Source organism: Anabrus simplex, chromosome X, assembly GCF_040414725.1.
Source record: "Anabrus simplex isolate iqAnaSimp1 chromosome X, ASM4041472v1, whole genome shotgun sequence".
Taxonomy (NCBI): domain Eukaryota; kingdom Metazoa; phylum Arthropoda; class Insecta; order Orthoptera; family Tettigoniidae; genus Anabrus; species Anabrus simplex.
Window position 1 is genome coordinate 107,617,423 of NC_090279.1, and position 20,315 is coordinate 107,637,737.

Here is a 20,315-nt window from a genome sequence, read left to right on the forward strand (position 1 = left end):
GAAAAAATCATATATGTTTCCATATCCCTGTTGGATAGTTTTTATTTGTATATTTGTTAGTATGTTTTCTCGCTTAACACATTCGTTTTCCTTGTCCCCTGCAGAAACTTCTTAACGAGGTTTCAGTGTATTTTGAAATTATTCAAGAAAAGACTAGGTAATCTGCAACCTCAATGATGGGCCCTAAATGCAGATCATGCTGGTTTGTTGAAACATTAAGTTGTATTTATATGCGATTCTGCATAAACTCTTTGAGAAAGTTGAAACTCCTCATGCAAAAGAGTTAAGACTGAGCAATTTGGCCGTGCGCTTAGGGTTGTGCAGCAGTGACCTTGCATCCATACCCCACTGTCGGCACCCCTGAAGCTGCTTTTCCGTGATTTCCCGTTTTCAAACCAGGCAAATGCTGGGCTGTACGTCAATTAAGGTCACTTCTTTCCCACTCCTAGCCCTTTCCTATCCCATCGGCACCATAAGATCTATGTTGGTACGATGTAAAACAAATTGTAAAAAATAAAGAAGAGTTAATCTGTTTTACTGTGATATAGAAAACTCTAAATGTTCCAGTTCCTTATATCTAATCCGAGACAAAAACAACATAACAGATGTACACAGACGAGATCATAATTTTATTTAAGTTAGGAATATATTATGTACATTCACCCAAAAAGAAGAAGAATGAACACACAGTATTGTGCAAGTTCCTCGCAGGCATGTTTTTCTCAGAAACAACTGAACCTATAGATATCTATCTGGAAGGTGAATTATATTCTGATATTAATTAGGATTCAATATAGAAATACATTCCACCAGACTGTGCGAAACCTGATGTGGAGGAAGGAAGTACCAATGAGGTAAAATATGACATTCATCGGAGACCTGGATATTGACAAAAGACAGAACAATAAAATCCAGGCTAGTGAATTTTTAAGAAGTATGATAGGAAAGGCAAGGGGAAAAAAAAAGAGAGTAAGAAACGAAGTCTGGAAGAAAAATCAGTGAGAAAACGGAGAGGGATAAACTTATATGGTTTGGGCAAGTTAAGAGGATGAAAGAAGAAAGGATACTGGAGATCCAGATAGGAGAAGGGACGGCATGAGATCCTATGTATGTGGGTTTTTTTTAATAAGCCTGGACTAGAACACAGTTAATGAGGAAAAATGGTGGTTGGACAGTTAAAATATTAAATGTGAGGAACTTACAGTACATATTTTGAATGACTATGCAAACGACTGTTCACACAAATGTATCAGCAGATTACATTTTCATTGCAACACTCGACTGACCTACGCATTCACACTGTGACAGCTATCCCACGCTTTAGCATTCACCATTTTGAGAACAGATTTCAGTGAAGTGCCAGGTCCACACTCAAACGTCCTTGGAAAGTGCTCGCCTGCACGCCTCTCATACAGGACGTGCAGCGTCTGTTCCCATTTGACAGGTTTGCAGATCTGCAGGGGCAGCTGTCGTTGCACATGACGGGCATCTCTGTACGTCAGGCCGTCGACATTGGAGTGGACGGCGATGAGCGGATCGTATATTTTGGTCAGTTTCAAACTCTCCTTGAATGGTTCCACAGCTGGCTGCATGATTTTGGAGTGAAAGGCTCCTGCCACTGGGAGACGTTTCAGTCGTTTCAACTTGAAATGTGCTGCGTTGCTTTCTAGGAACTTGAGGGCCTGTCAACAAAGCACAGCAAAACATCAGTGAAATATACTCTACCTACACACTGCTGTGACTGACAAGAAGTCAGCAGTATCAGCCTATCAAGATCCTGTTCACAGAGATCAACAAAAAATAAACACTAACTAAAACTCTGCATTGGTAAAACACAGAATGGAGTATGCCAGAGAAATTAGAAAAAAGAATGTCACAACCCATACTAATTTCTCTTAAATAAAGTTTCAATCAGCCAGACAATAAAATTCATGATGCATACATCCTTGGATTATACAGGGTGTTTACAAATGAATATCGGAGTTTTAACGCCTTATAATATTGAATACGTTAAACTTACAGTTATACATTATATGTCAAATGAAAGAGCAACTCAAACAGTTTTGTTTGTTGGCACCAGTGCGCATGTACGTGCAATGGTTTCACCGCAATCCGCTAGACAGCGGTAGTAGCAAAGATGGCAACTAGTAAACAGAAAGCATTTTGTGTTTTGCAGTTTGCAAAGACAGAATCTGTAGTTACTGTGCAATGTGCGTTCCACATTAAGTTCGGTTGTGATCCTCCAAGTGATAATAACATTCGCAGATGGTATCATACGTTTGAAGACACCGGTTGCCTTTGTAAAGGGAAGGGCAAGGGACGACCAAGATTAAGTGACGAGACTGTTGAGCGAGTGAGAGAGTCATTCACTCGTAGCCCAAAGAAATCAGTCCGGAAGGCTAGTCGTGAATTACAACTTCCTGCGTCGACCATTTGGAAAGTTGTAAGAAAACGCTTACAGCTACGTCCTTACCGTTTACAGTTATTACAGGCTCTAAAGCCGGCAGACCACAGATTACGTGCCAACTTCGCAAACGACATGTTGTTACATGATTATGAGTTTATGAATCGTGTTGTTTTCAGTGATGAATGCTTGCTAAATCTTTTGCACTTATGGAATCCCACAGATCTTTCAGGTGCCAACTATTGCTGATTACACCTCATTATTTTGGAAGTACATCCAGAGGGAAAAACTATTATGGAGAAAGAATATTATCATGGAACAAAAATATTAGATATATCACCACTAGAGATTGTTATGCCATTCATTGTTCTGAATGCCAACCGTTGTCGCCATGCTCTCCCTCTACTTCTCTCACCTATACTCCTCCATTCACCTCACATGGTAATTTGTATAGCTTCCTAAATACTCGCTTCAAGTTTAGTGTTCCCCACCTGATATTCAGTTCTCTCATATTTCATCCCTACTGCAATCTTGGATATAGTGTACTTTCTGCACCTCTTTTCAAGTCAGACAAGGATATCAATAGATATCGCAACAGCCTTCAACAAATCAAAATTGAAAATAAAAGATAGGAAAACTCTTTTGGTGAGCAAGAACAACAGGACCCTTCTGTATTGGCCCGAATAAAAACCTCGCTTTCTAAGTTAAAATGTCTTTATGAAAACTAGTTGTCTTATATGTGCAGCCTAACATTTAAAAAGTTTATATTGGTCCCCGCCGGTGGTTGGGAACTTCCGCCGTGCGTTGTATGAAAAGGAAGAAGCTACTATAGGAACAGTTGCAACAAGGAGTTATTTTTAGGGCACAAGGAAACGGCTGGCTTAGGCCCAGTTTCTTCAACGAATGTTAAGTGTTAACACTGCTGTTAAGGAGACTTAACACATAATTGAATAAAATGGCCATCTCATCAAGAACTGTTAACTCTAACAAATTGTTAATATTTGTGTTAAAATTAACATGGCAGCAACCCCGTGTTAAACCTGTTAACAGATGCTAAAATTTCAAAATGGAGGCCTGTAGAAGACGTAAGTTTGAAGGTTTACTGCTGTATAAAGACTATAAACTGAAGAAGGCAAAGGACGACCTATACTAAGAAAAAAACGACTTTTTAGAGTTGTCAGAAGAATGATGTCTAATTACGAAAGCCATAATGAACAAGGTACTAGAAGAAATTGAAAATAGGTTACAGATTCCAACAGATTGAAACTTATCTGTGTCTCCAGTGCAGCAGTTGCTGATAGTTTTTACAAGAAGGGGTCAGACTCTGCGTCCAATCGATTTCAACGAGCTTAATGTACCAGTTGGGGAACACTCAACAGTAACTCGTGTAGAAGGGTTTAGGTCAATACTCTTTCGTTTTCGAAAAAATGAGGACAAATGTCATGAGGCAGGATCCACTTCGGACAAAGTGGAGGTGATATAACACTAAAAGGCGAACATATTCTACTAAAACATGTCAGATCCGCAACCTAATAACTTCCAAAAAATTGATGTGTCTCCCGAATCCAATGCAAGGTATATACACTTGGAGTTACATCACAGTCAAGCGGAGCGCTGGCTGAGTGGTCACCGTACTTGTGTACGAACCGTGACGACGTCGAGCTTTATTTTCTACATCAAATTAATATACAGGGTTATTCACCTAAGATGTTACAGGGAAATGACTCCTAAACCATTAAAGATATCAGCATTCTGTTTTCATATTCGCAAATGGTACCCAGGAGCTTGTAAAATAATGTGCTACGTATATTCATGGGGTAATTAATAACAGAGATATTGATACTAACTCCATATTTTTAAATAGAACGGCACAAATTCATACAGCTGGTCTAAAAGTTCAACTACATGCAAGTTCAAATATGTATTTTCAAAATCGGACAGTTAGTTTTTGAGATATTAATAAGAACAGAATGCGCTGTTTTGCATGCCGCATCAGACAGTGTGAAGTCGGGCAAGGACATATTGATCCGCAAGCAGGTTCTTGGGTGTGATTCCAGCCACAGAATGGATACCAGGAATGTAAGCATACTGTACACATGTGATTGCAAAGTATGTATGACAGGCGAAGATAAAACTTTCATAATGTTCCGTATTGAAATGTATCACAATTAAATTGAAATAATAAATAAGGTAGTTCAAACTATTCAATACAAATAAATACGAGATGTAGTGTTACATTCCTATTTAATTATAAGTGGAATCGGTACCGGTTTCGACCCCAATCCGGGTCATCATCAGCTGAATAAAACGCAAAAAACAATACATAGGTAAGAAGAAAGAAATTAAAAGATCAAGTCTCCACAAAAAACAGTTGAAAAGGCAATGTAAAACAACGGGGATAGGCACTGTAAAATTCAGAAGAAGTAGAAGGTAAGTCACTTAAAAGAAGCAAGCGCAATCTTCTGAGCAGCAGCATAGCACACGTAAAGTTCAACATCGTCTCATAATGTTTACGAGAAGCGGAGAACAGTTAGACGAGTCAGCTTGCATACGAAGTCATAACACAATCCAACAAATAAGAAGATCCAAAATCGTGCAGAAACCGAAGACGAGTAGCTCCATTGAAGTAAATTGGCAGCTCCCGAAGATCAGCGCGACGTATTCAACGTCAAGCACTGTGCTCTCAAACGCCGACGGAACTTGATGATCCAGTACTTGCTTTGGTCGTGGAAATGTACATATACATGTAATACAATTCAATATAATTGAAATATGTAACTAGATCTTGTAGATTTTTTAGAACAGTTGACACAAAAAACAATTGTGAAGTGAAAGAAAAATATGCACAGTGCGCTATTTCTTGAAGGTAAAAATTCAGGTCATAATTGAAGTAGTCAAAATCAGCGCAAGGCATGAGTTTAAATTTGAATATGAAGACCCAATATGCAGGTGGCACTATAGTATATTAGTATACAGTTCAATTCGGAAAGTAGTTTTTTTTGTTTGTTTTTTGTTTTATTAAGGGGAGGTGGAAAGAAAAGATAGAATAAGTTAATAAAGGAAGAGGATTAGTAGATAAGAGAAGATTAAAAGGATTTGAAGTTAAAAGATGATGGGAAAGGATAATATAGGGAACTAAAGGATGGGTAGTTAAGGTTGGGTTAGGAGTGTGGGCGTTATTGGAGGTAGAAAATGTGGATATGAACTTTGTAAGGCATGCAAAATTGAATTCGGGTTTAGAATTTTTGAGAAGAGGAATTAGGAAGTCAAATACGATGTTGGTTTTTCAGAAATGTCGTTTAAATTGAAATTAGGGTTGAAGTATTGGTCAAGGTGAATGAGACAATTTTCAGTAGTGTTTAGGAGGGGACCTTGGTTAATGATTTTAAGTATTTTTATGTCTTTTTCAATATTGGTGAAATTATGCTTGGAGTCTTGTATGTGTTGTCCTATAGCGGAGAATCTGTTGTATTTAATGGCGTTGATATGTTCGAAGTATCTGATGTTGAAGTTGCGGCCAGTTTGTCCGATGTACGAGGAGCTGCAGTTGTTACATTTGAATCTGTATACTCCAGATTTAGAAAAAGCATTAGATTAATCTTCTCCCAAGTGCACAATGGAACCTCTTCCTAACTCAAGTTGATAATAAACTATTTCATGAATTGTCAATTAAGCAACAAACCCTTGAGGAAAAACTCAACATTCTAAAGAAAACTCTTCTTCACATAAATATCATATTAGGAACATTAACACACCATCCAAAACCATTGAACAATTCCATCTGCCCATTGTCAATTTATCTAAAACAATTCTGAGTGATGATGAAAACTTAATTCTTTCTAAGGGCCTCAAACACAATTGGCCCAACCTCAACACTTTCAATATAGCCACCAATTTAATAATTGAATCTGAAATAGCCATTAACAAAATGCCAACAGAAGAACAAGATGAAATCAGATATGAAGTAAAAAGAAAACTTGAAAAAATCTTCATTAATGATAACAAAAACACTTCCCTAAATCATAACAATATTAATAATTTAATTAGTGACAATAAAGTCATTTTAGATCTTAAAAAAAATCAATGACAATAACCTCATTATCACCAAATCTGATAAAGGCAACACCACCGTCATAATGGAAAAAACTGACTACATAGCTAAAACTTCTTCAATGACTCTTCTTTTTCTATAGTAAAAAAAGACCCAACCAATAAAATCCAACGCCTACTCAAACAAACCTTAAAAAAAAAACACTTCCTTTCTCCTCACTGATCAAGAAAAAACTAAATTAATTAACATGAACCCAGGCCTACCCACGGTCAAAGCCCTCCCAAAAATTCATAAAACTAACAATTCCCATGCGTCCAATAATCAATTACAGACCCAGTCCCTTATATAATACTTCTAAATTCATCCAAAGATTTTTACTAAAAAATTATCGATTTTTATCCAACAAATCTATCAAAAACACTTCTGATTTAATCGACAAATTAAAGAACTTTGACATCCAACCAAATTTTTCTCTCCATTCTTTTGACATCGTAAACATGTACCCTAGTATTCCAATTTCCAAATTATTCCCCATAATAAACAACAAATTAAACAAATTCAGCAATCTGAGTAAACTAGAAATTCAAGACTTCATGTCAATCTTAAAATTGATTCTCAACAATAATTATTTCACCTTTGACAACATCATTTACCAACAAGATGGTTTAGCTATGGGCTCACCAGCTTCAGGCATTCGAGCTGAAATATACCTCAATTTCTTAGAAAACAAAAAAATAAATAATAATAATAATAATAATTTCTCTAACATCCTCTTTTGGGCCAGATATGTTCTTCTTTAACTTACAAAATTTTCAGAAAACCAACCCAAACAGCAACCACAATACTGCAAGATTCTTCCCACCCTCAAGCACATAAACGTGCTACTTATAACAGCCTTATTTTTCGTGCCTTCAACACCCCTATGTCTAAAAAAGATTTAAATAATGAATTGAACACCATCTGTAATATCGCTAAATTTAATTGCTTTAACAACTCTTTCATAAACCGTATCATCAACAAATTCAAACGCCGTCCTAAAACTACGTTATCAAAAGACAAAACCAAACCCACTGCATTTTCCACTTTTACTTTCTTAAAAAACACAACATGAAAATTTCTTTTAGAACCAATAACAGAAATCTTGATATATTACACAACTCTAAATCACTAAATAAATCTAATGCTTTTTCTAAATCTGGAGTATACAGATTCAAATGTAACAACTGCAGCTCCTCGTACATCGGACAAACTGGCCGCAACTTCAACATCAGATACTCCGAACATATCAACGCCATTAAATACAACAGATTCTCCGCTATAGGACAACACATACAAGACTCCAAGCATAATTTCACCAATATTGAAAAAGACATAAAAATACTTAAAATCATTAACCAAGGTCCCCTCCTAAACACTACTGAAAATTGTCTCATTCACCTTGACCAATACTTCAACCCTAATTTCAATTTAAACGACATTTCTGAAAAACCAACATCCTATTTGACTTCCTAATTCCTCTTCTCAAAAATTCTAAACCCGAATTCAATTTTGCATGCCTTACAAAGTTCATATCCACATTTTCTACCTCCAATAACGCCCACACTCCTAACCCAACCTTAACTACCCATCCTTTAGTTCCCTATATTATCCTTTCCCATCATCTTTTAGCTTCAAATCCTTTTAATCTTCTCTTATCTACTAATCCTCTTCCTTTATTAACTTATTCTATCTTTTCTTTCCACCTCTCCTTAATAAAACAAAAAACAAACAAAAAAAACTACTTTCCGAATTGAACTGTATACTAATATACTATAGTGCCACCTGCATATTGGGTCTTCATATTCAAATTTAAACTCATGCCTTGCGCTGATTTTGACTACTTCAATTATGACCTGAATTTTTACCTTCAAGAAATAGCGCACTGTGCATATTTTTCTTTCACTTCACAATTGTTTTTTGTGTCAACTGTTCTAAAAAATCTACAAGATCTAGTTACATATTTCAATTATATTGAATTGTATTACATGTATATGTACATTTCCACGACCGAAGCAAGTACTGGATCATCAAGTTCCGTCGGCGTTTGAGAGCACAGTGCTTGACGTTGAATACGTCGCGCTGATCTTCGGGAGCTGCCAATTTACTTCAATGGAGCTACTCGTCTTCGGTTTCTGCACGATTTTGGATCTTCTTATTTGTTGGATTGTGTTATGACTTCGTATGCAAGCTGACTCGTCTGTTCTCCGCTTCTCGTAAACATTATGAGACGATGAATATTGAATTTTCACGACCGCATTGTAATAGAAACAGACTTTCAACGTATTAGGTCGTGTTACGTACATACAGTACATGTTGAAGAGATGTTGAAGAGATGTTAAGTACAGAACAAAAATGGCCAACCGGACACCAGTGGGATCCGAACCCACAACCTCCCGATTTCGCGTCGGTTGCTCTACCAATTGAGCTATGGTGGCGTCGGCCATTCTTGTTCTGTTGGAAAGGATCTGAGCTACAGGTCTGGCACTGCGGCTAGCACACTGTAGAGTGCGTTAAAGTCGCCCGTTGTGGGGCATGTCAATGAATATTGTAATAGAAACAGACTTTCAACGTATTAGGTCGTGTTACGTACATACAGTACGTGTTGAAGAGATGTTAAGTACAGAACAAAAATGGCCAACCAGACACCAGTGGGATCCGAACCCACAACCTCCCGATTTCGCGTCGGTTGCTCTACCAATTGAGCTATGGTGGCCTCGGCCATTCTTGTTCTGTTGGAAAGGATCTGAGCTACAGGTCTGGCACTGCGGCTAGCACACTGTAGAGTGCGTTAAAGTCGCCCGTTGTGGGGCATGTCAATGAATATTGAATTTTCACGACCGCATTGTAATAGAAACAGACTTTCAATGTATTAGGCCGTGTTACGTACATACAGTACGTGTTGAGGAGATGTTAAGTACAGAACAAAAATGGCCAACCGGACACCAGTGGGATCCGAACCCACAACCTCCCTTCTGTACTTAACATCTCTTCAACACGTACTGTATGTACGTAACACGACCTAATACGTTGAAAGTCTGTTTCTATTATGAGACGATGTTGAACTTTACGTGTGCTATGCTGCTGCTCAGAAGATTGCGCTTGCTTCTTTTAAGTGACTTACCTTCTACTTCTTCTGAATTTTACAGTGCCTATCCCCGTTGTTTTACATTGCCTTTTCAACTGTTTTTTGTGGAGACTTGATCTTTTAATTTCTTTCTTCTTACCTATGTATTGTTTTTTGCGTTTTATTCAGCTGATGATGACCCGGATTGGGGTCGAAACCGGTACCGATTCCACTTATAATTAAATAGGAATGTAACACTACATTTCGTATTTATTTGTATTGAATAGGTTGAACTACCTTATGTATCATTTCAACTTAATTATGACAGGCAAACTCATGACTGGACAGGGAGGTGTGATGTTTTTAACCCATTCCAGTCTCAGCCTTAATATCCCTAACAAACTTTCTGGACTGGGCATTTTTAAAACATTATATCACTGGACCTGTAGGAGATATTTGCATGATTCTTTTGTCTTTATGCTTGTTCGGGCATCTATTTATGAAAAACGCTGTTTGTATCATGTAAATTATCACTTGAGATTTTAAAATTGTTTATATAATACACCGTGTTTTGCAAATGGGAAAAAAGGTCTGACGGATAACAAAGCAAGTACAGTTCTTTGAAATGCTGTTATATTTAGCCTGTTTTGCTAATAAAAAATGTGCATTGCAATTACAAAATAACAATAATAATGAGTACGGTATAAAAATAATACATTTTCAATAATAATACTAGTAATAATTACAATAATGAAAATGGGAGCTGTTATGAAATTTCATTTTAATTGATAAATTATGTCAAACGTTACTCAAATGTAAAATTATTGTTCCATTTATCACAAAAAACTTCTGAGAAAGAGGAAATACAGTCTTCTAAACAGACAACTTTACTAATATGTAGACAATCTCAAGTATTCACGCAAATATGAAACACGCGGGAACATGTGCTAGGCCGTAAAATGAACTTTAGTCATAACGAAATGTAAGAAGTTGTTTCGAATTCATATGTCAATAATATGTTCATTTGTGCATAAACTTATAATACATCAATAAATATCGAAAATATCACATTCAGTTAAATTAATAAACTTCATTGTTTATCTGTATTGAACCAAGATTACAACTTTTATTATAATTTGGATCCACCTTATTCAATACATAGATGAAATTACAACATATATTTCAATCAGAACTAGTTTCGACGCCCTTCTGCGTCATCATCAGCTGATATAGGTTCTCAATCACATAAGTTTATCTACGTCAAAATGAACACAATTTAAAACCATATTAACAACTTAAAACTGTGTTATGATTATACTGTCTCTAAGTCCATATTTTCTACAAGTCCGAGACTTGCAAGTCTTAAACCATAAATTGATGAAAACATAATATGCAAACCGGTTTGCTCACTTATAAAATAACGTGGATTTAAAAGAACAACAACTTAAAAATAACATAGTCATAAAGAAACAATAGCTTAATTTATCACACTTCTTAAAATGTGACGTAGAATCGTAGTAAAATACTTCAATAAAATCTTCAGAGTCGCTTAATGGAGCAATCCTAGTGAGGTGGAAACGAGCAATCAGTCCTTTAAGATGTTAAGGAGGACAACGTTCCCAGTTCAGTGCGGACCTGTAATAATAGGAATGTAATAAACTATCACTTAACTGAAGAGGCAATATATAAAATTGTCTTATAACGTAAACGTTTTTTTACGCGACTCACCTCAAAGATCGCTGTCCATGCGAAGCGCAATGAAGCCTAGCGAACAGTATTGTGATAGTAATCAAGTGTCCAAGGTTGGTCGGGATCGAAGGGGGGAAATAGGGGAAAGTGGGAGGAACGGCAACTTGTTGGAGCTCCGGAGGGTGTGGTCGTAAGAAGCAACTAGTACAGCTATTACGCATAATATGAAACACCGTCCTATTGACCGAGATATGTACATTTTTAAAAAACGCAATAAGGAAATCGAATCGAATATTTTTCAGTAATCATTTAAATTAAGGTTTGGATTAAAATACTGTACCAGGTGTATATAGCAACCCTCCGTAACATCCAGCAAACTTCCTAAGTTCTCCAAGATCTCATTGTCCTATTCTATAGACGTGAATTTATGCTTTAGATCATGTACATGCTGGCCTACCGTGGAAAACCTGTTACATTTTATGGCATTAGGACTGATTGCTCGTTTCCACCTCACTAGGATTGCTCCATTAAGCGACTCTGAGAATTTCATTGAAGTATTTTAATACGATTCTACGTCACGTTTTAAGAAGTGTGATAAATTAAGGTAATATTTCTTCAAGATTATTTTATTTTTAAGTTGTTGTTCTTTTAAATCCATGTTATTTTATAATTGAGCAAACCGGTTTGCATATGTTTTCATCAATTTATGGTTTAAGACTCGCAAGCCTCGGACTTGTAGAAAATATGGACTTAGACAGTATAATCGTAACACAGTTTTAAGTTGTTAACATGGTTTTAAATTGTGTTCAATTTGACGTAGATAAACTTATGTGACTGAGAACCTATATCAGCTGATGACACAGAAGGGCGTCGAAACTAGTTCTGATTGAAATATATGTTGTAATTTCATCTATGCAACAGATTTTATGTATTGAATAAGGTGGATCCAAATTATAATAAAAGTTGTAATATCACATTCGTCAAGCACATGTTTGCCGCTAGAAGCCATGTCTTAGAGCTCACTGAGTGACAACATCTACTGATGCATGCTGATCGAAAATATCGTAAATTCTCTGACTTAGACTTATAATACTGCCATCTGCTTAAATACTCTTGTAACTAATACATGAAGAAACACGCTGTAACCACCAGAATGCATGCATAGCTCGTTCTCGATTTTTAGTGAATTGTCAAACCTTACTACGGGTATGCCCGCAGCGCGGCCTGAACATAATTTCGGCAGTTGCAAGCTATGGTCGCAGTTATACCGGAAAGAATTAAAAGGAATAAAATAATTACTTTGACTTCAAAGTAACATAACGAAAGCTATAATTGTCAGTGGTTTGAGTGTACAGTACATACTACAGTACGAATTGAGAAATAAACATAATACAGACACCGGAAGAGCTCCTTCTAGAAAAGAAAATGAATAATGTCTGAATAATCTCCCTTCCTCGTTGTACGTTCGACAGTCATACAATAACGTTACACACGCAGGGTATGTTACGGTACATCACACTATGTGTACGGTGCCTGGTATCCGTTCTGTGGCTGGAATCCATGCCAGGAAACAGCTTGCGTGCCAATACGTCCTTGGCCGATCGTACGCTGTCTGATGCGGCACGCAAAAGCCCAAATGCATTCTTATTGATATCTCAAAAAGTAACTGTCCGATTTTCAAAATACTTAGCTATTTGAACTTGTACGCAGCTGAACTTTTAGGCCAGTTGTATGCATTCGCAGTTATTAATCACCCCATGAGAATAAGTAGCACGCTGTTTTACAAGACCCTGGATACAATTTATGAATATGAGAACAGAATGCCGATATCTTTAATGGTTTAGACGTTATTTCCGTGTAACATCTTAGGTGAATAACCCTGTATATGTATACACAGAGAGAAATCCAGCAGTAACTGTGAGAATGTTCAGGCCTATATTAATTTCAGGCAGAAAATAAGGTGTACTGCAAATGTGTAATATTTTCATTCCCATTTTTATCTTCACATTCCCTCAAATATTAATTTATTTTGTACAAGAATTATAGCTGCGACGAGACTCGAGCTCACATCTACAATGTTCGCAGACAAGTACGGTGACCACTCTGTTTGACTGCGATTGCAACTTCAAGTATATATGCGCTGCATTAGAATTGGGGATTCATCAATTTTTGAGAAATTATTAGGTTGCGGACCTGACATGCTTGAGTGAAATTTGTTCGCCTTTTATTAGTTCTCTACCGCCTCCACTTTGTCCGAAGCGGATCCTGTGTCATGACATTTAACCTCATTTTTTTCCGAAAACGAAAACGCATTGACCTAAACCCTTATACATAAGTTACTGTAAGTCCCCCCACAGGTAAATTGAAACTCGTTGAAATAGGCTGACCGCAGGGACCGGCCTCTCCTCGTTATTATGGTTGAGACAATTTTTATGTAATTGTAGGCGACTATCTTCATGAGTGCAAGACAAGAGTGTGTAGAATTCTGCAAAGAATTCCTGCTGCCATTGCAGCATGAACAAGGCATTACATTATTTTCCCTGTAGTAAAAATCATTCAAGACATATCAATTATCACATTTTCCCGGTGATGTAGGAGCACTCATATACGAATATACTGAATATTGTGATATAATAGTCCATTCTTTCATTTTTCAAGCACACTCACACACTTTCAAATTACAATTTATAACAACATTTTTCATGCATTCATCATAATAACACTTTTGTTGCCTCTTACATGACATGTTTGCATCTTAGCGGTCTCCGCTAACCATAACCTAAAATAATGTCAACCATGTGTGACAAAATACTATTTCAACACACCACTAGGAGCTCTTTATGTAAAGAAACAAAATACGCTCACTCCCAAACGCGTTCAGAAATCTCACGGAAATGTCTTAAATTGTCTTTAACAACTGTTTTGTAACAAATGTTGGAAATGTGTTCGTGAAACAGAATACTTTTAGCCCGATGAGCAGTACATTTTATGTTGAATGTTTGAAATTGTTTCCTGGCATTGTACTGGCAGGTTTTTGGAACATATTCAGCGAACTTTATTCCATGTTTTATCACATCTCGTATGTTCTGTGATGAAGTTCTGTCCCAGCATCCGTAGTTACATAACCCAACTTCTTACACGATTGTGCTACAAATAAGAACTGTTGCCTATGAGTGCATTGCATGACTATTCCTTGACAACACACATTATTTTTCATTTCCCTCATCTGCTTCTAGTAACTTAGTTCCGCTAGAATGGGATTCTGTACAAAAATACGACAGAGATAAAGTTGAAATTCTAATAAACAAGAAACGTACAACTTTGAATAAGAAGTTAGAAAACCTAAAAAACAATCCCCCAACAAATCTAAATAAGCATCAACCTAAATCTTCTTTTAATTGTGAAGAATTCCCACCCCCCGTCATGAACTTGTCGAACACGAAGTTTACAGAACAAGAATTACAATTATTAAGCAAAGGGCCTAATCACAATTGGCATAGTTTCAATAACAGACAAGTATTAATACAAACTTTAGCAGAAACAGAGACAGCCATACAAACCCTTCCAGTCGACATTCAGAATGACGTACGGTACGAAGCAAAGAAAAAAATTCCCTCCTTAATTAGAGGGTTACTAACCAATTCCACAAACACTAAAATCGAGAAGGATCTTCAGCGTAAAATTAGACAAAGTGATGTAGTGATAACGAAAGCTGATAAAGGTGGAACAGTAGTAATATTAAATGAAACCGAATACATCAATAAAACAGAAACTTTTTTCACTAACAACAAATTTAAGGTAATTGAGAAAGACCCCACCCTAAAAATTCAAAAGAATTTGAAAGGGATACTGAAGCAAAGCTCCTTCCTTTTTAACGACCAAGATATTCAAAAACTCATTAATATGAATCCAGGACTTCCTAAAGCAAGAGCTATGCCTAAATTACATAAAAAGGATGCACCTATGAGACCTATAATTAATTTTCGGAGAAGCCCCACATACAAAATATCCCAATTTATTCATAGGTTCTTAACTCATAACTACGTATTTTATACCAAATCTTCGATAAAAAACTCCAAAGAGTTCTGCATTGCTATTAAAGGTTTCAAGTTAACTTCATCTCATGTAACAAGTTCCTTCGACATCAAGGACATGTACACGAACATTCCTATTAAGAACACCATTGAGATTATAAAGACGAATTTATTATTTCACAAACGTATCAGTATACCTGAAATAGAAAACTTCATTACTATCTTGGAATTCGTTTTGAACCACAATTTCTTCTCTTTTAATAATAAAATATATCAGCAAGATGGACTTCCAATGGGAGCGCCGGCTTCTGGAATTTTAGCTAACATTTACCTCGACTTTTTGGAACACACTCAGATAGTAGGTCACATTAAAGAACTCGATCTCTGGCTTCGATATGTTGATGATACCTATGCCATAATTAACAAGGAAATAAATGATAGTCACAATATCCTTAATACTTTGAATAATTTAGACCCAAACATAAAATTTACAGCTGAAGAAGAAGAAGAGAAAGGCATACTCAATTTTCTGGATATCCAAACAATTCGTAAAGACAACCATTTCCAATTTAAAATATACAGGAAACCCACTTTTACCCCAACTACAATCAAAAGTGATTCTTTACATCCCATCTCGCAAAAGAAATCAGCTTATTATAGTTTCGTCAACAGAGCCTTTGAAATTCCGCTAACAGAAACAGACAGAAAAAAGGAACTTTCTTTCATTCGTCAACAGGCTCTACATAATGGTTTCAGTTTGAAATTCATCAATAAAATCATCACTAAATGCAAATACCAACAACAAATTAAACTTAAACAGCATTCAGAAAAAGAAAAAGGATATGTAAAATTCACCTTTAATAACCCGAAGATTTACGAAATCACCAACTTATTCAAGAAACACAATACCAAGGTAGCCTTCTCTACAAACAACAACACGAAACATAGGTTCTTTAGTCATAATAAAGCTAATAAACTTAAAGATGACGAATTCCAGGAATCGGGTATTTATAAGCTGACTTGTGCTCAATGTAAAGAAACTTACGTGGGACAATCTGGAAGGAACTTCTCAATTAGATATCAAGAACACGTCAATGCTGAAAGATACAAAAGATTCTCTGCCATGGGATCCCATATGAAAGAGTCCAACCACAAATTCACCAATATAAAACAGGACCTTCAAATTATCTGTATGATTAATAAAGGTAATCTTATGAACAACCTGGAAAACATCCACATCGTTCTTGATAAATTGGAAAACGGTGAAGAGAATCTCAACGAAAACAACGAGCATAAAAACATCTTATATGAGAATATTAGCAAATACTTAGAATGGGTAGACATGAAACAGACTAGACGAACAAGAGATATAATCAAACACGACATCGCAGAAGCACAGCCCAATCTCCCTCCTCCCTCACATGTTATTTTAGATGACGATGAAACTCTACTTCCCTTCTCTCCAGAGCTTTCCATGAACTGTCAAACTGTATCACATCGTTACTTCACCAGGTCGCGCTCAAAGACAGACCCTCTAGACAGCGCAGAATAAACATCTTTTCCAAACAAGAACGAAAGGCAAGATGACCTATTCTGACGACCTCCATTTTTATCAAAGGAGTCTCCAAAGAACTTTTATTTGTGCTTATTGTCAATGTTTTTCTTTTCAGTTCTTTATTTATACAGCTGAAGAGGACCACTAAGTGGTCGAAACATGTCCTGTAAGTTTTAATTTTATTCAATTTTGCCTGAGGCATTAATAAAGTATCGATTAGGTGGTTATTTATACTTACTTCTTGATACGTGGTAATGGCGGGATTGAATCGAGGATGCGGGCTTGCTCGAGAAGATATAAGTAATATTTTGACTAACGGGGAGTCTCACGACGAAATTGACATTTATGATAGTGACAGTAATTGTATTGTGTCCGATGAGAGTGAAATTGGTGGAAATTGAGGACGAAGTGCAGAGCTCCGCTAAGCTAAGGTGTCAGCTGTTCAAACCGAAGGAAAAAAGTTGAGTTCTGTAGGCAGGTTTCTTTTTTTTTTCTTTTTTTTTTGCAAGCTGCTTTACATCGCACCAACACAGATAGGTCTTAAGGCGACGGTGGGATAGGAAAGGGCTAGGAGTGGGAAGGAAGCGTCCATGGCCTTAATTAAGGCACAGCCCCAGCATTTGCATGGTGTGAAAATGGGAAACCACGGAAAACCATCTTCAGGGCCGCCGACAGTAGGGTTCAAACCCACTATCTCCCGAATACTGGATACTGGCCGCACTTAAGTGACTGCAGCTGTCAAGCTCGGTAGGCAGGTTTCTTCCTACGCTTTCTGTTCATTTTGATCCATCAAATTCAAGGGTTAGTGAGAATCTTCATTTGAACGATAATGACAACAATTCAAGACTTGAAGTATCGATTTTCAAAGAAGTCGTTGATCGTAATATTATGAACTTGATAGTGTCAGAAATGAGCAAGTACTACTTATTTTTTATGGAAAATACAGACGTAAAGTAAAAATTGAAAGTTACATAAGTGGCAAGGCATAACCGTAGATATTCTCTATCTTTTCCTAGCAATTGTTTTGTTGATGGGTCATGTGAAGAAAAAAATGAAAAACTATTGGGCAACAAATAAATTGTTCAAAACTCCGATGTTCGGTAAAGTGACCTCTCTTGACAATTTCTCCCTCCTTCTAAGGCTGTTTCACTTTTCTAACAACAATCTACAAAACGCAGATGACAGACTTCACAAAATTAGGCCTATAATAAACTATTCTGAGAGAAATTCTGATCTGTATTTATCCCTTCTAAAATATCTGTATTGATGAGAGCCTAGTTGCTTGGAAAGGTCACCTAAAATAGAAACAGTACATTCCATCAAAGAGACACAGGTTTGATATAAAGATGTTTATACTTTGTGACTGGGAAACTGGGTTTATCCTTGATTTTATTGTTTATACTGGAAAAGATATGGGCATTGTACATGATGAAAAACTCGAGTGTCTGCGTCAGTACCATACCCTAAAGATATTTTGGTAGGTTACCTGTTGTAAAATCAAGTCAGTGTGTTGTACAGGTTACAAACTTGATCATAAATAGACAGTAGGCCTAATTACATTTGTGCCAATTTTACTATTCCTTTCATTATTTTGAGAAAAATATTTTCTATGCCAGTTGTGTACGTAAGTGTAAATTATGTAAATTTATTAGTAGAGAAAAGTTAAAATCGAAAAACGTAAAATTAAGAATTAAACATTTTCAAGAAAAAATTCATTCCTGGTGACCTGGAAGTGTCACCAAAACTCACTGATCAACAGGTTAACTGAAGTGTTAAATTAATAACAATTGTTAGTTAACATTTAATATGTAAAATTTAACACAGAGTTGAAGAAACTGGGCTTTAAAGTTGTTTGGGGTTGTCAACCAGGTGCCATGCTAATTCTTGATCCATTTAGTGAGCACAAGAAGATAAGGAAACAGATGATAGAACTTCCGGGGAATGACTACGAGTTCCACATTCAGAAAGAGTCCAATGTCTGATTGTGAAAGGGTGATCATGCATTGACTCCAACCGACAAGCTGAAGAAACCAAGCATCCAGTTATTGGCTACAGCCTGGGGGAAAATCAAGTGTGAAACTACTGTAAAAGGGTTTAAGAAGCGCTGAGTGAAAGTGAGGATGACATTCTGTAGGAAGACTAAGCACGAGCAGCAAAATTAATGAAAATATTTCATGTACCCCTTAATCTTTTAATTAAAGTAACTTTTTTCTTAATTTACTGAACTGAAGGGTTTACTTGGTTATACAAAACCTGAAGTATGCTCATTACACTCCTTTTCTTGTTAATGCCTTCCAAGAATTCAAGGGTGTCTTCGATGGGAGACGAGAGCGCATGTCTTGCTGAAGAGATACAAGTCGTGAGACACTCGAGAATAGTAAGTATGGTCTGGAGCAATAAATGAATGAGGAGATTTGTTCTTTCATTCACAGGAAATAGCACAGACGTAATGTGCAAGCAGAAAGAAAGGTAGTATGAGGTCCGATTTTCTCCAGTCAACTCGCAAAGCTGTCTTTGTAACAACACCATCTTCCCTGTGGCTGAACCACAGTGTGGACAAACATTACTGTTAGTGACAACAGCTCTCAGGGACACGGTCAGGTCACGTACTCTACCTACCTCGACATGTCCAGCCACCACTTTACATTGAGGAAACAAGTAGTTGGCGACGGAACATTCCGGGTTTTCCACTCCCCGCTCCAGGCACCATTCCTTTGCTTGCAAGCATGCAAGGCCCAGCTGCGAGTCTGGAGCGCAAAACACGGTCATCATGCCACCTGGTACAGCATCAGCTACGATCTGCATGGCTTCTGCTCGGATCTTGACAAGCTCCAAAGCTGTAAACAGTCATTACTAAAAACATTACATGCTAAAAAATTGCAAAAAAGGGCACCAGAAAACTTTTAAAATAGCCACTAAAAAAACCTTTAAAATGGCGATAAACAAAAGTGAACCAATCATCACTGCTACCCAGGTGCAAGATTCCCTTCCATTTGTATACCAAGTCTTCTCCTAAGTGATTTCAAAGAAGTTGGAAATTCATTGAACATCACCCAATCCCATTTCTTACTACAAATGAATATTTGCCACAATTTGTCCTCTTAAATTCTAACTTTTAGTATGATCTTTTCCTTTAAAACTCCACTGAAACTTATTCATCTACTGATGTCATCCCATGCCAACTTTCTGCTGACAGCTCAGAACATACCGTTTAGTCAACCTGTTCGTATCTTTACTCCCGAGTGTTCCGACCCCAAAGAAAGCAACATTTTCATAACTTTACTCTTTTGTTAGAAATAACGTAGAACAACTCACGACACTTTCCTTTGGATCTTCTCCAGATCTTAAAATGAAGTAATCCTGGAAGTATACTCCTTAAATGAGACGGTCGCTCAAAAAAAGGTGTCCACATGCTGTAGGGTCCATTGAGAGAATGCCACCTGGGCTTTGAAGCCATGACCCTGGAGCTCCTGAGAGCT

The 20,315-nt window shown here is 36.9% G+C and overlaps 1 protein-coding gene across 1 annotated transcript in view; it reads right to left on the reverse strand.

Moving 5' to 3' along the window:
- Positions 1 to 608: 608 nt before the first annotated feature.
- beg (malonyl-CoA-acyl carrier protein transacylase beg) overlaps positions 609 to 20,315 on the reverse strand; it is a 107,400-nt gene continuing 87,693 nt past the window's right edge. The window contains exons 3-4 of the mRNA XM_067158900.2: positions 19,456 to 19,673; positions 609 to 1,682 (exon numbers count right to left, since the gene is read on the reverse strand). Coding sequence (XP_067015001.2) covers positions 1,287 to 1,682; positions 19,456 to 19,673 — 614 coding nt within the window. The 3' untranslated portion in view covers positions 609 to 1,286. The remainder of the gene's footprint in view (positions 1,683 to 19,455; positions 19,674 to 20,315) is intronic.